The 16624-nt window shown below is 39.6% G+C and overlaps 2 protein-coding genes across 3 annotated transcripts in view; one reads left to right on the forward strand and one right to left on the reverse strand.

The window, feature by feature from the left end:
• LOC124167073 (solute carrier family 12 member 3-like) overlaps positions 1-16624 on the reverse strand; it is a 255017-nt gene that overhangs the window by 178370 nt on the left and 60023 nt on the right. The window lies entirely within an intron of this gene.
• Positions 8062-12798, forward strand: LOC124167075 (myeloid leukemia factor-like). Its single transcript, XM_046544868.1, has 2 exons — positions 8062-8154; positions 11687-12798. Exons 1-2 carry the CDS (start codon positions 8119-8121, stop codon positions 12272-12274), a joined length of 624 nt encoding a protein of 207 aa, XP_046400824.1. The 5' UTR covers positions 8062-8118; the 3' UTR covers positions 12275-12798.

Raw genomic sequence — 16624 nt, forward strand, 5'->3', positions numbered from 1 at the left:
ACTGAATACATAATCGGAAAGAAGGTGATATCTCAAATTAAAATATGCTAAGTTTGGAAATTTTCCACAAAATTTCATATAAGGCACGTACTCAATGTATTATTATGCCTTACATAATATTAAAATGGGATTTTAATTCGGGAAAATACATATTAGCCTTAAATTAAGTTGTCAAAAAACCCGACATGTAAATGAAGGGTTACGCCTATGAAGCAACATATGAATGAAATAACATTTTCAATTCGCCTCTACACATTGGGAAATTGGAGCTCAAAAACCGCCGATGTGACTATGCGAATGAGAAAGAAAAAAATACCACGAGATCTGTACAAAAACCGTCATTTTTTCGATATTTTGGCCATTTTCCCTGTTACTCCACAACTTTCCAAAAACGATGTACTACTAGATAATAAAATCCCTTGACTTCCCAGGTTTTCCGCAAGGATAGCAACCCAGTTACACGCGCCCCGTTTGACTACATTCACTAACCACGACACCGAAGTACTTCTTACAGCAATTCACTCCTGGTACAGTTGAAGAGAAGTGATGAGAAATGGTGTAAGTAATATTTTACATCTGGCATATTACCAAGTGTACAATAAAATACCTCCAAAATGTGTAAACTTCTTGGTTAAGTGATGAAAAATGGTAAAAGTATTTTTTTACTCTGGCATTTTACTAAGTGTACCTACAATAAAATATCTTCAAAATGTGTGACATTAATATTTTCACCCAGAAAGTAAAACTTATCAGATTGGAGGTTGGTGCGCCGGAGGTAACGAGAATTGTTATTATTTGAGGTACCCAGGCCAACCATTCACGCGCATATGTCACTCCTTATTTATGTAATGGCCTTCTGTATCGCTTGGAAAAATAACTGTGTAAGTTTTAACTCGGAGAAAGTATTAGCCTGAAGACTTTTAGCCTGAAGAGGCCGGGAGTGGTCGCATTGCGAAGCGATGAGTGTCTGTGACTGTAGTGGGTGGCTTGCGTGCCGTGGGACGTTGCGCGAGGCATCGTGAACGCGTGGGCGGATGGGGAAGAGTTGCTTCCTTGTGTGCCAGCCTTTAAGAAAGAGATGAGGACGGAAGAATACGTGGTGGGGCCAATGGCACGTGCGTGACAATGAAAGCTCTTCCTTCGACTGGGACGCGACTGGGTGTCTCTGGGATGCATTTAAGAGGACGTATCACCACCGCTCAACTGGTCTTTTCCCGCGTATTACTTGTTTAAAGAGAATATTATCGTCTTTAACCCTTAGCGGTCCAATATCTAAGCAGGCTAGGCAAGCCTAATTCTAGCAACAGGTTCAACGCCGAGCTGAGCTCTATATCATAAGGCAGTGCGATTATTCGAGGGGTATAGCACATTGAACATGTTCATAGAAAAAGTTTTTGACTGGACATGCATAATATCACAAACGGAGGAATTTTTCTTAAAAAATATAATAAGAACATTTAAAAGGTCAAAAAGCATTCCAATTGATTATTTCTTTTTCCTAATTATTAATTTGGACCAGACAACTTGAATTTAAAAAATTGGACCACAAAGAGTTAAATTATCAGGGTAGATATTATTTTTAGTACCTCACTTCCCAAACAGCATTTTGATATCTTTTTGTAAGTCACTTTATTTGAATATCACACTATCAATGTATCCTCCATACGTCAAAAATAAAGATATTTTCGTATAATCAATGTGATATGAGTTACATTATCATATTATAAGGAGAGATACCTATTATAGACTCAAATTTAGGGAATTTTTCCGAGCATAAGAAACTATTTTATCCCACTAGGGTATGAGGGTTCTACCAGAGACATGAGGGAAAACTCCTGAAATCTGAATCCCGGTATCGAAGCAACCAGCTTATTTTCACATCCCCTAAAAACTTCATTTTTTTCTCTATCCGCAATCAGGATGCCTTCTTTCATCAATCGTTACCAATTACATGAGTAGTATTGTAACATGAATTATTTTACATGGGAGTTATTGTGAATTTCACCACCTAGTTCTCGGCCGGTTATAAATATTAAACATAAAAGCACATCGTAAAATACCACACAGATGCAATTATTTTTCCTACGCTGAATCCAAACTAAATATTAAAATATTTCACACCGCTTCGCACAGGGTAATGTTTTCCATCCGGGCCATTCTGACAGACTTTCCTTTCATCTTCGAACCATGAGGGAGTTATAGCTCACACAGCAAGCCTAAACATGTCTTGAGGATATTTTTCGAAATGTCGAGATATGTCGACATGAACAGAAACATCACTCGATACGAAGCCCGAGAAACGTTTTTTTATTATATGCAAGCTAATGAGAGGATCTTTATCTAAGAGTTACAATAAAAGGCTAGTGAAGAGTCTTATCAGGAGTTTACGCTGGACCTTTACAAGCTTTACGACGCGGATACATCTACATCTAAAAAATACCCCGCGAGCCGCCTAAAAGACATGTGGCAGGGGGTGTTAGGACACCAGCCGTTTACAGATAAAAAAATTAATTGCTCTAATGAAGTTGGGACTAGCGTTTATTAAAGTCCTTCATGGTTCGGGGGAAAAACGAATTCCCATAAAATGCATGGATTCATGGATACTCGCGAAGAAGTACGATAAAAGACTGTAGGCGTTTTAGATGTTGGGGTGGAGAAGAATAGAGAAGGTGAAGTGGACGGAGAGGAAGAGGAACGATGAGGTGCTGGACTTGGTGGGTGAGAGGAGGAAGGTTCTAGAAGAGATACGGAGGAGACAGGTCTAGATTGGGCGAGCAATGAGCGGAGTGGGGAGGTCGAAAAGAGAGTTAGAAGGAAGAATGTTAGGCAAGGGAGGAAGGGGAAGGAAGAGAATAGGATTTATTGATAGAATGAAAGGGGGAAGGCCTTATTGTGAACCAAATTTTACAAAGCAAAAGTTATTGTTAATAATTGATCAAAATTGACAGGTAATCATGAATTATATCCGCTTACTTGCATCAATAAACAATGCTAAAAGGTATTTCAAATTCTGGTATCTTCTTTTTTTTTGATAATTTAAAATTGACTGTTTCTTTTTTGTTACATTGCTGTAAAAAACATTCTTTTTACCATTTATTATGTTTACGTCGGCAGAACTTGCATTTCAATTTTATGCCCTACACTCTAAGATTCATATTTAACATCTTATTGTGAATAGAGGGAAGTCCACGTTGGAAGGGCAGACAGACCGAGGTGATGAGTAAAATACTCCATGTAAACCAACCTCACCCGTTAGATTACGCTAAAATTTATTTTGATAAAATGGTATTAAAATAAGGATCTACATATGTCACTGTAAGAGGGGATGCCAGAGACCTAAGGAAAATATTTCACTGCTTGAGTAAGACGTCTCACTATCCATATGTGTATGCTGAGGAAGGAGTAAACATGAGGGCGGCAGATGAAGTCAAATATCTGAGATCTACGGTTAACTTCAAACCTACCATGCAAGGCAAGGTAGGCAAGAAATATTTGTAGAGAACCTTAGATTCGTAAATCGTGTTTGTATAGAAAGTTCTCGGATTGAAAGGTGAAGGACGGATACCATTTCGCACTCACAAGGCCGTAACTCGATTAATAGGCAACTCGTTTACAAAATCTTAAAACATATTTAAATGAATGGTAATGGCACGTTTCCACAATAATTTAATTCGCACTACGTGTTTCGACTCACACAGCCATCATCTGGCACAGATGGCTCTGCGAGCCGAAACGCGTCGTACGAATAAAATTATTGTGGAAAAATTCAATCACATTCATGTCAGCAATATGTCGAACTTCGACTAAGTAATGTCTGAATCAGTTGAACTAAATCTTAAATCTTAAAAAAATAATTAAGATTTTCCAGACGGCGATCACAGTAACGTATCCAACGCTACGGACAAGCACAGGGGCGCAGCTAGGAATTAAGTCTAGCGGGGGGGGATATAGGCGCAACTAATACGGATAGATTTAGACCGTATGGAGTACCTGCCAGGGTAAGCGGGAGGTGCGTGTGCCCTCCGCCGGAAAAATGTTAAGATAAATGGTTCAAAATTGTGATATTTGCTGCTTTCTGAGGGATACATTATTCATCCTTACAGTATTCTATGAGTAATATTAATTCAATTAAATAAAACGGATTAAATTTTAAAATTTCCCTGAGCTCTGGGGGGGGGGGTTTATCCCCCAAACCCTCCCTTACTGCGCCATTGAGCTAACATAGTGAGCGGTCACAGACCACCAGATCCGGCACGCCCTTAACAGCTTCTCTCCTAATCTCGCCCGCACTTACTTCAGCATGTCTTTTTTTTCTCTCGGCTCCTATTTTTAGGCGCGTCGCCGCACCATAAAAAGTCTTTTTTGTCTATTTCCATGCGAGGCGGAGGGGGGAGCCGTTACACTGAAGGCGAGGGGCAGTGAGGCGTCGCGTCGCAGTCATCTGCTAACGACCGCCGCTGGATTCCGGACTGCAGCACTCGCTGTCTCGCCCACACGGCTGCCAGCTCGAGCCTAACTCACACTCCGAGGAAATACTGTACTTCTTTTAACACTTGCGCTACTCGTCATGTGCGTGAGCCAGCTATGTCTAATATTTTAATGGGTTCTCAGAATTTAGGAGCGTATACAAGGGGGATCCAACTGCCTGCCCCCTCCGAAATGAGGAAAACAAAGAACCATGCGCGAGGTATAGCAGTGCTGTGATATTCCGTCCATAATATTATTATTTGTATAAATTCAATTTGGGATTTTTTTTCTATCCCTTGACCTCAAATTTGAACGTTGTCTTGGGGTGTGGATTTTTAAGTATTAGATGCAAATTTTTTTGCCAACGTTTCGATATATTTTATACCTTCATCAGGGCTTTTTTTCAATAAATATGATTGTTAATTCTGATGAAGGCATAAAAATATACCGAAAATTCGGCAAAAAATTTACATTTAATTCTTAAAGACCTACACTCCAAGACAATGATCAGCGTTGTTAAATATAAAATGTCAAGTGGCGTCCTAATTTAAGCACAAAGAGTTAGCATATCGTGATATCAATCATGAATTTAGAATACGCTGACCCCATTTAGAATACGCTGCCAGTACGCAGGGTTCCTCATTAAATAGGCTTAAAAACAGAGTTATAGCGCATGCAAAGAAGAGCTGCCAGGTACGTGAAAAGTCGTTACGATAGTCTTGCTAGTGAAATTGACCTCTTAGATAGATTCTGATGGTAATCTTTGTCAGACCGTAGACTGAAAAATAGACTAAACCTATCAGATAAATTCAAGAGCAGTGTATTTTCAGACGCAGTTAGCTATATCTTACGAACGCCGACATACTACAGTATATCATATCATATAAATAAAATAAGAGAGATAGACTGTAGAACAGATAGATTTAGAACGTCGTTTTTTCCGCGATCAATAAGAGATTATAACGGCGGCGTTAGGACTCACAAATAGATTAGATGACTTGTAGTTGAGAAGAAAACACAACAAAGAAATTGGGGACCTTTTCAACTCGCTACACGTAGCAGCTGAAGCTAAGAGCCGAAGATTGCGATGGGTAGGGCACGTAATACGAAGATAACAAGAGGCCCTAGGAAAACAAGTCTGGGCAGAAACCCTCATGGAAGACGGCCTCCAGATGGAAGCATGAGGTGCAGATTGATATGGGGAAAATGGGAGTCAGCGAGGCGGATGCAGAAGTTAGAAAGAGTTGGAGGCAGACAGTTGGCGAGGCTAAATACCATTTAGGGTAATAATGGCCATGAGAGTGAGTGAGTAGTGTAGCCTACACATTTATGTATACCTTAACGCATGTTTATGAATTTTCTTATTATTTCTAATAATATGCTTTGTATGTTCTATATTTTTTGGCAGAAAACCTTGATTTTAATTTTTTTATTTTATTCCCAAACCACCGAATACAGCTCTTATTGGCCATTCTATATCGGGCTATTTAACAATAAAACCTCACATGTATCATATAAACTAACATCAATTCCCTGGATAGGGGAAACCTACCCAGACGGAACACGAACCCGCGGCCTCTTGTTTGGAAGGCGAGGACTTTACCCCGCCGCCACCGAGGCCGGCGAGTATTAATGACCTTGATGAGTAGTTGGCAAGTTTTTCCATTGAACGAATGTGGTAGTATAATTTGTTAGCATACGTAACCTTTTTTGGACCGTGTGGTGTGCATGAGCTGCATGAAACTCTAACTAGAGCTTTTCAACTCGCTACACGTAGCAGCTGAAGCTAAGAGCCGAAGATTGCGATGGGTAGGGCACGTAATACGTCTATTGCATGCTGCATGCCGGTGAATGATCACCCCCTGCAAAATACTCTAGAGGTGGCTCGCAGGGTATTGTGTAGATGTAGATATAGACGATGTACGCCGGGAAAACAAGAGAGAATACTTACTTACACGCACATTGATTCCAACGCCGGCGCAAAAGGGCCATCATGTGGGATTTTATCAATTCCGAACGGCGATATGGTGTCATTCATGCGCGTGGCAATGCAGAAGCCTACCTGGTTTAGCAAACTCGTCTTCCTACAGCGAAAGCGCTATATATCTCCGTCACCGCGGGACAGAAAGAACGCCGTTTATATTCTTGTCAAGGCCGCTCGTAACGGAACTTTCCTAAGTTTGGATGCCCAGCGTTGCATAGCGGATATGAGCGGAGAAATTCCTCGTGTTTCTCTAAGCCTTCATTAATAGAGCCGCGATTCTTATTCTCGTCCTAAAAGGCTATTTGCCGCTTACGTACAGATTTATATCCCCAAGACATATTACTGCTGCAAAAAAAAACACGGTTTATAAGATTTCTCTAAATTAAGCTTTTTCGACAATAACTATGAATTTATAAGGAGTAGATGATAATATTTGAGGATACGAAATTAATTAATATGGGTACCGTCACGGTGAAAGCTGATCGATATACCTGAGATTCATATACATAGCATTCATATTCCGAGTAATCTTTGAGTCAAAGTGGAGTATTATACCCAAATTCATGATGAAAATTATTTCTAGGTTGACTTAAGACCGCTGAGTTTTGTTGAACATCTAGTTTCAATATTATCAAATTTTAATGTAATGGTAATGCACGCCAAAAAGAAAAAAATTCCCGCAAAGCTCTAGTTAGAGTTTCAATAACTAATTCAATTGAACATACACCGATTTTCAGAGTATGCTTCTGCCAAACGTTGGTGGATTGGCAAACGTTGGTTGAGAGGCAAAAAAATCTAAATTATAGGCGATTAGTTTCACTGGCCCCTTTCCCCTCTGCCTTTTTGTCCGCTACACTTATTTGATCGTAAATGAGATATCAACATGAGAATAAAACAAGTGCATAGCAAACCTCATAACTCACCACGATCGTTCCTAACGATTTCCCAAGGCCAGAGTGGTAATAGATAAAAACGCGTTAATAACTTCAAATAATAATCTTATTAACCACAGCCATTATTTACAAATAAGTGTTTTATTCTCATGTTAAGTGGAAAAGTATGCACATAAAAATTCGAGAAAGTGCGAAGTGTGAATTTTTTTGCTTGACCTCTATACTTAATATTAAATCAAAGTTGTCAATACATTTAATATTGTACAAGATCTTCACTCCAGGATATTGATTTAATTTTAAATTTTGATAAAATATCACTCAAATGAATTGAAAATTAAATTAAGCTCGTCTGGACATCGAATATTTTCCATTGCAAGAGGGCGAAGAGTTTGCCATCGAGCAAGTTTTAAGGGGAAGCGGAATCAGGCTAACTCACTTAATCGCACTGCCTCTCTTGGCCCAGTTTTCCGATCACACGTATTGACACTGGGTTCAGCGGACGCCTGAAACAAAACGATAACAAAAAAATCGCTTGATACGGGCCGAAATATTAACCGAGAGAGGCTCTGAGTATCCTTGTCAATGGTATCAAGCTCACAACTCAGCACGATCGTTCCTAACGATTTCCCTACGCCGGAATGGCAATAGATAAATACGTGATAATAACAGCTAATCGCTGCAAATCACTGCCATTATTTACAAACAAACGCTCGTCAATTGTTAGCGTTGCTATGATGGCTACTAAAAGTTCGTGATACAAAATTTCATCGGTTGATGGAAGAAAAGCCACCGATGCCCGACAACTTTTTCGTGAGTACCATACTACTTTATTACATTATAATTATTTGATGCCGAGTTTTTTCAGCTGTACAATTATTTATAACATGATTATATTACACGCGAATGTTTGCGACTGTATAGTGAAACTAGGATGGAGTATAGTGAGATAAATAGTAGGAAAATTTGTGGGTGATATAGGTTATTCGTGATTTTCAAACAGTTATTTCCCACGCAAAAAAGCGCTTTCTCTTATCAAAGAATTTGAATTGATTAATCACTATCTTAGTAATCTCCACCGCAAAATCCACACTGATATTAATCCTGTGTCTGAGGCGATAACTGATTTGACATTTAGCGTTTTAAAAAACATGTTTTTGAATGTCAATGTTCGACCAACCCAGTACGTATATACAAAGTATGCTGCTGCCTAGGATTAAGCAATGGTCGAAGTAGTGGCTCCTTATAAGTGAATAGACTGCGCCGAAACCTTGGTAGTTAAAAACAACTAGGCGATGATTTATGGGATTGCTTTTTCTAGGCTAACCCATTTTGATGTTTTTTTTCACTTAAATTGCCGAAGTGTGAAACTAACTAAATATTGGGAAAATTATTTATTCATGGAAATAGGTCAATCGACTTCAATTTTATGCAAAACTACCCTATATTCCTCAAAAAATAGGTTTGGCGCATCACCTTCAAGTGATTGAACTTAATCTAGTAATTGGCATCAATGGTTTCGAACTCCAATGACCAACTGAACGGAATGGATCCTCGCTAAATATCGAGTGCGTATTTAGAAAGAGCGAATTAATTGAATTTAGGATCATGAGGCGAAACTAGTCCGCGCGGCTGAAAACTACGAATTAAAAGTAGAATATAACTTTCGCTGATTGATATAAGGTGCGTCAAAACGTTAATAATCATGCTTCGAATAATACATGAGTACATTACCATTTTTTCTAATTATAAGAAAATAAATACTCTGAAGGAAGTCAAATATTTAGCTGCTTGAAATTATTAGTTGGTGATTCGCTGAATAACTGTGGCGCCACACGTGCGGAATGTACGCATTTACCTCAAGCAACTGCAAAATTGTTCACTTAAAAATATATTTCCTCTTAATTACAACATTAATAACGATACAAATTTTCATTTATTTACGCATTTTTTTAGCATAATCGCCATTCACAACACCTTAACTTGACGTAAAATGACTTGTGAGACCTATTATTGGAATAACGCTTCAATCGTAGCACAAATCTTATATCAATCGTCAAATGTTAGGTTATTTGTCTCTCGATTAAAATGCTTTCTTTCGTATTGGTTAATATAAAGATAAATTTGAGCTACCCTACGTGGAGTGACACCGTTTAAAGTAGCTGTGAACAAGGGTATAATTATTTGATTTTAGTGTTGAGCGTCATAAAATTTTACGCATGAATGCAAATATTTCGTACAAACGATATATGTCAAAATTATTTAATTTTTGATAGTGCGATCACGATAGAAACTTATTAAGTTGCTGATACTCAAAAAAGCGTTGAAGTTTAACATCGAACGATTCGAGCTTTATGTAGCGAAAGGTTTCCATGATAGAAAAAAATGTTATACTTTTATGTTAAATTTATTTATCAGCCAAAAAAAGTATACTCCAATGTTGGGTGCAAGGTCCTGATGATGGCTCTGTGACTCGAATTTTGTAGAAAAGAGCAACAGTTTCCTGCTTTAAATTTTACAAAACTCATGGAAGAACAAGGTTATCATAAAAGAATGGTGCTGTTTTCGTTATTCATATGGAGATTGTATGGAGATTTTTCCTGATGAGAGATGGTGCCTGAGATTTTTCAGGGGCTGCCCGAGCCCTGTTTGAGTGCCTTGAGGAGGGCACTTCAAGTACTGCACACCGGCCATCGGATGGGAGGCTAAGCCGTGGTCCCATTGGCGCCTTTCGTTAGGAGTAGAGTAATATCGACGCCGGGTTTCTCTCATGTCGAGCGACTAAGGGTTCACTGATTGAAATTTATCAATTATACAAAAAAAACTGTTTGAGATGACAAATACGAAAAATGAAAAACGAATTACAGTAAAACTCGCTTATAACGATCACGCATGTAACGAAATCTCGCCAATAACGAGGCGATTCCCGGTCCCTTGGAATTTCCTATTGTCCAATGTTATCCAGTGTTAATTTCTCGCATGTAACGAGTTCAAACGATACGAAATATCCCCGCTCTTACGAATTATTCTTTGGTCTCTTCACGAATTATATTCTCTCTTATAAATAAATTACCGCCATCTTGGCTACTTACCGTTCCATGCCTTATCATCAGTTGTTCTCACGTCTGGTTATCACACATAGTTCTACTGTTGACATTAAAATCCTTCCCTTTACAGCCATTTAATGGAAAGGGTGGGACGATAGTTAAATGTTAGGGATCTGTTGCTTAAATAAAGACGTTTTACGGAATATTAGCCGGCAACCCTCAATGCTTTGCGCAAAACACTTGATTATGGATGTAACGAAATTCCGTTTATTAAAAAATTGAACGATGGCCCCTTGAAATTCGTGGCAAGTGAATGTTATTGTATACGAGGTTCTCTTTTCATTTAAACCATGTTTAAAACCGCTCTATTATTATATGCATATATAAAGAAAATGTCCGTTTGTTTGTCATATGTGCATTTTCATATGGCTGGACGGATTGCGACCAAAGTTAGTACATTGATGCATTTTATGCTGCCAAACCCCGTAGTGCTACAGTCAATTGCGTCCCACGCGTTATTGTGTCGTTTTCTCATTACCATTTGTTATGTCACGTCGTGCAACTTCTGTGGCTGGACATCCTGCTGGGTAGGCACACCTCTTGACACGCTCCAAGAGTAATCATAAAAAGCCTATATAACCATGAAATTCAAGTTCCAAGTTCCCCACTTCTCTGGGTACTATCTTTCCGAGCAACGCCGGGTGGCCTGCTAGTTTATGATAAACCTATATACAAACGGTTCGTAAAGGCCTATTTTACACGGGGCACGTACTTACAAAATCTGACGTGTGTACGAAGGCGTAGCCAATATTTCGTCGTGCGAAGCGGTGAATTGCTAAAAGGCACGCGAGCATACGTGGACGTGAAATGGCTAAATAGCCCCACTTCTTATTTCGTCCATGTATTCTCGCAATTCCACGCCATTTTAGAAATTAATTCAGTTCCAAACTGCGCAATTCCGTGCCCCGTGCAAAACGTTCAGTTCAGTTCAACAATGTTTATTTCCTCGAAACAATAAAATATACAAATTTAACATAGTAACAAAATAACAGAGCATCTAGTGGAGCTGCTTAGGCTTTATCCTCTTCAGCATTACTGGGGTTGAACACTCGTAAGGGAGTGGTATTGGCCCGGCATTCACCCTAAGGACGGTGGGAAACCCGTAAAACCACCGTCAGGCCAAAAAGGTGCAATAAACTATGAAATATCAACATGCCAAAGATAAACTACGCTGATATAATAAAGAAGAATAAACAATTTCATAAATAAACAGCCTTAACACCTTTTATATCCCGCAGGACGACGATGACCCTTTCAAGCTGCCAAGGGCAGCCATGGAACGCATGCAGAAAATGGTTCGCGGTCTCATGTCGGACCCGTTTGGCAACATGACCACGTGCTACTCTCCTTGGAGCAACTGGACGGAGGAAGAGAACCGACCGAGAGATCGTGGCCGCAACAGAAACCGAGCGGATCCCGAACTCATCCCGATGAAAAGCATGACCGCCGGAGACGCCAAGGTACATTCCTTCAGCTCAAGGGCCGTGGTGTCCATGACCTCGGGCGAGGACGGCAAGCCCGTGGTCTACCGTGAGGCCACCTCGACGGTTTCGGCTCCGGGCGGGATCCGCGAGATGCGAAAAGCGCTTTGCGACGGTCGGAGTGGAATCAAGAGAATTCAGATCGGGAGGCAAATAGGGGACAGGGGAATGGTGATCGAGAAGGAGCAAAATTTGGTCTCCGGCGAGAGTGAAGAGAAACATGACTACATTAACATGGACGAGGAAGAATTGGATTCGTTCACGAGGGAGTTCGAGCGTCGGACGCGGTCGACGAAGCAGAAATCCTACCTCAAGCCCAGACCGCGAGCCCTTTCGCGAGATTGAATTGTTTCCCAAATCTCCGTGCGGATTCATGCATAAATCCAGATTTTTATGCGAATCCATGGCTTGAAAAGTAGAAAAAAAATTAGCACTCCAATATTTTAACACGCGACAACGTATTTCAGAGATAGTATCAGAAATTTTCAGGATTCATGGCTAACAGGCAACTCTGAAAGGAAAGAACCAACAACGGAATACGATCTTTGATGAAGCACGAATATTTTCGGGCGCCATAAAAATGCATCAGTGCTAATGACGATTCAAACGTAACGACGCATGTGTTAAATGTAACAAAAAAAAAGGACTGGAAAAGCATTTCGCTCCCAGCAAAAAAATGGCCTGTATCATGAAAAAGGATTGAAATAAGAGCATCTTCGTACAAATAAAAAGCACGTATAGAAAATTTTGAGAAGGTTGAATTCTATATGCATAAAAACATTCTACTCCACCCCTGTTCCATTTGCTTACAAATAAATGCGATGTAATCTCTTTTCATCAAGTATTAAACGGGCTATAATTTCATGAAATTCATAGTCTCCTTATAATTTTTCAAAAGTGGGCTCGATAAAATGTTTCGCCGGGAAAGCATGAAGTATTCTACGCTTTCATGTACCTTGGATATTTTCGCTTCTCTATTATTTGTTCACATGCTCTATGCACCACTATGCATGCAGAATAAAACGCGCGCTGAAGATCTAACAATAAACAAACAAATAATGCCATTGCGACGGAGGTATCGAAACGAATTCCTAAGTAAATGCCTGCCCACCAATTAAACAAATTGTCCTGTGGAACATATTTTTGAATGTCCATATTTTGTCCCTTTACTTGAATTTTAAATTTTCTATGATTCAGCTCCAGTGAATCCCTACTAAGGAGTTTTCTTCAAATAATGCTTTCAGAAGTAAATAATTAAGGACAAAGAAGTCTGCATTACCCAGACTGAAGTTACAGTGGTCCTCCCACAGAACGTGCTGATTATGATTCTCCATTCAGCTCTCATTCGCGATAAAAGACATACAGCAAAAGGAAAAAAATCGTCTACAACGTCATATATAACGTTTTAAAGCGGCAATCTTATCTTCTCCCGGGTGACTGTTGCCGCGGCAATTTTCGATACGGAGTGAGAACCGAGTACGCCATGAATGCAAACATCAGCTGCGAGCCAGCCCCAGTTGAGTTGAAAAGATGTTGAAATAAATGGCCTCGACGGGTTATGCAGGGCCCTATTCTCAGCCACTAAATATCGCCTTATTACCAGCCAAGAAGAACTAGAATTTTTCACTCATTTACCTCCTCGAATATACACTTGACTCGCACAGGACGATGAGATGTCTAGTGATGATGTGATATCTAGTGATGTTCTAACGAATACTTGATTGTTACGATTATCGTAACTTACTTAATATTGTCTCATATACATTCAAAAGTGATTCATTCGCTAATTTATTGTTATTCATTCGTTACATAATTATCATTCATTGCCAATTATATTGTAAAGGAATTTTGGAACACACAAACTCTTTGGTGGTTGTTAGCGGTATTTCGCATGATCTGTTTCCAAGTGAAATAGTTTCAGCTGATTAAGAAAAATATTGCACCTTCTCTGTACAAACTAAAACCGGCATTTCATCTAAATCTACACACTACCCCGCATTCTGATAAATAGGTGTATCGCGGAAGGTTTTAGGACTACAGCAGTTGGCCTCTAGGGGGAAAACTTAAACATTTAGGTGCTCTTGAAGATAGATTTGACAGCTTTCCTTCGAAAAAGGATTTATTTAAGTCTTTTATTGCTCGCGGGGAAAAACGACTTTCCAAACGTATCCGTTCGACAAAATATCGCACTTATTTTATCTTTATATTATCGTCGGACCTGGAATATAATTATGTTCTAAAATAATGTTCTCCGTATCGCTGAATAATATAACCGTTTTTTAATTGCTATAGCAATCCTCGTACGTATCCTCAGAATCTTTAGCAGCTCCCAGACTAATGCGTGTAAAAGCTTTGTAACACCCTCTGTTTACTTGTAGCAGTTTTTGACGAAGAGCACATATTACTCTAAGAGCCTCTTTACTTAGAATTTTATCCAGTTCAAGTCTTAAATCGCTTTGCTCTGAGAAAATGAGGTCGTCCACTCAGACTTCAAACGCAAATAATAAAAATAATTCAATAGAAGGAAGGGAAACATAAGTAATGACGGGAAAAAAATATTCACCATTCGGCCCATCCTACGCAATTTCAAACTAGGAATAGGCTAAAGTTACCGCCCACGCTCCATGTGGTGTTGATCTTTAATTGAATTTTTTAGTAGAGTGCGAACAACGACAAAACATGCGAGGTCCATGGATAAGGCGTAGAAGCAGCGGAGAAGCGGGAAAGGGCTCGGAAGGAGTTAATGACGTTATTAACTTTTCCGTGAATGGGTAAAAACCCTTTAATAACTAAGCGTAATTGAGAAGTTGAACAATTGAGAGGAGAGACGATTGGATCACAAAAAAATAAAGACGCGTAACAACTTGGAATGGTAATTAATTGAGAAAGAATCTCATATGCCTTAGTAGTTGCAAGGAGAAAGGAAAATAATACTATCTATTGACATGAACAATTCAAAGTCCCCTTATATCGATTGCACGATTGATACACTGCCTGAGCTTAGATTAGGGAAATTTCACTTAAATTTGTGGTGAATATTAAGCAAATTAGGGTCCAGTTAAGTCTTTTAAAACCGTAGATTCTTCGTGTCAAATAGCTAGAAAAGTAGGCGATGTATCGGAAAAGGAAAAAATATGCGTCTCTTATTTTTAATACCTTCTCACATTAGGCAATGATATGAAAAATATTGATGGAAGAGCCAATTCGGAGATTTCCACACAATAACTTGCAGCCCACAACAATTTGGCAAACCCCTCCCCGCCGTGTCTCCGAGAGTTTCATGACACAGCTCATGCGAGAGAAGCATCCGAGTGCGAGAAAATGGAAAAACCCGTCCACCCATTGGAACCGGTTCCCTTTCGAACTGGATCTCCGGAAAGGGCGATGCCGGCCCGCCGAGGCGTGGAGTGGCGCCAATGATTCCGAGATGGCGCCGCAGATCCGACCCGGGATTCTTCCCCAACAGCTAAGAAGGTGTGGGACTCCCATTAATTTGCAGTGATGGTGAACATTCGCTGAAGGAACGGATGACAGCGGGTCATGAGTGGGGAGCCAATTTGAGTCGGAAGGTATAAATTAGAAGTTGAGGAAAAATTCTCTAAAACTCACTCCATCAAGTCCCAATGGCAAGCAGCATTAATTATAGGAAATTTCCTCGACAAAAATGCCATTTATTGAAAATGAAGGAATGAACTTTATAAGTTTACTAATATATCTGAAAAAGCACGAACTGGGTTTCATGACATAGTTACATCGTCAGGTAAATATGTTATGAAACCATCGCCGTGTTTTTCAAATACATTTGTGAAAGTAACATTATTTCATTTTCAATAGTGGAAGTTTTCACAAATTTAAACCTGAAATCATCAGTTATACTACTTACTGAAGTCAGGGATTTGTTTATTTACTGCATATTATGCAGCTGAAAGAAAGCGAAAAATGCTGATGAGTTTTGCTTGAATAAACAGTGGCAAATCTTTTCGCCGAAAGATGTTAATGAAGGATACAATATCTAAGATAAAAAATTTCTTCGCAGCGAATTACATCTTGCGTGTTTGCGAAACCAAGAGAGTCGGGATAGCGGCTGCGACCAACATTAACAGCAACAGAAAGCGTTACCCAGATGTTAAGCGATTTAGGCTGGGAGCCGCTGGAGACTCGGAGGTGCGCGCTCGACTGATAGGCTTAGATTGCTTGAACAATTGAGAATGGATATCTTTAAGAGCGAAACGGAGAGCATAATATTAGAGCCCCGCAATATTTCCAGGTCCGACAGAAGCGACAAGTTAAGAGAGATGTTTTGCCGAACGGATAGATATGGGAATTCGTTTTTTCCCCGAGCCATAAAGGTTTTTAATAAACGGTAGACATAATTTCCTTAGAGCACTTCCTTTTTGTGCAAACGGCTGGTGTCCTAATACCCCCTGCCACACGCCTCTTAGGCGGCTTGTGGGGTATTATGCAGATGTAGATGCTCATCCAGGTGTAGATGAAAATTTCAAAGATTATCTGTCGTCAACACGAGGGCTGATGACGATGGAAGAGGCAGTCATTGGTATGCTCCCGGTAGCCGCTATTCTGATTTAGTTGGAATCCCGAAGGAATATAATAATGAACAATAGCTTTGTGAGTGGCCGTAAACACATTTAGACTAAATGAGAAGCTAATTTATTTATATGTTAACAGAAATAATCC

The sequence above is a fragment of the Ischnura elegans genome, chromosome 10 (genome assembly GCF_921293095.1).
Source record: "Ischnura elegans chromosome 10, ioIscEleg1.1, whole genome shotgun sequence".
In the NCBI taxonomy this organism is placed as follows: Eukaryota; Metazoa; Arthropoda; class Insecta; order Odonata; family Coenagrionidae; genus Ischnura; species Ischnura elegans.

Excerpts from the sequence above, each read along its gene's own strand:
- LOC124167075 (XM_046544868.1), top strand. The coding sequence starts at position 8,119 with ATGGAAGAAAAGCCACCGATGCCCGACAACTTTTTC. Across the intron at positions 8,155-11,686 it reads CGATGCCCGACAACTTTTTC|GACGACGATGACCCTTTCAA; the intron begins GTGAGTACCATA and ends TATATCCCGCAG.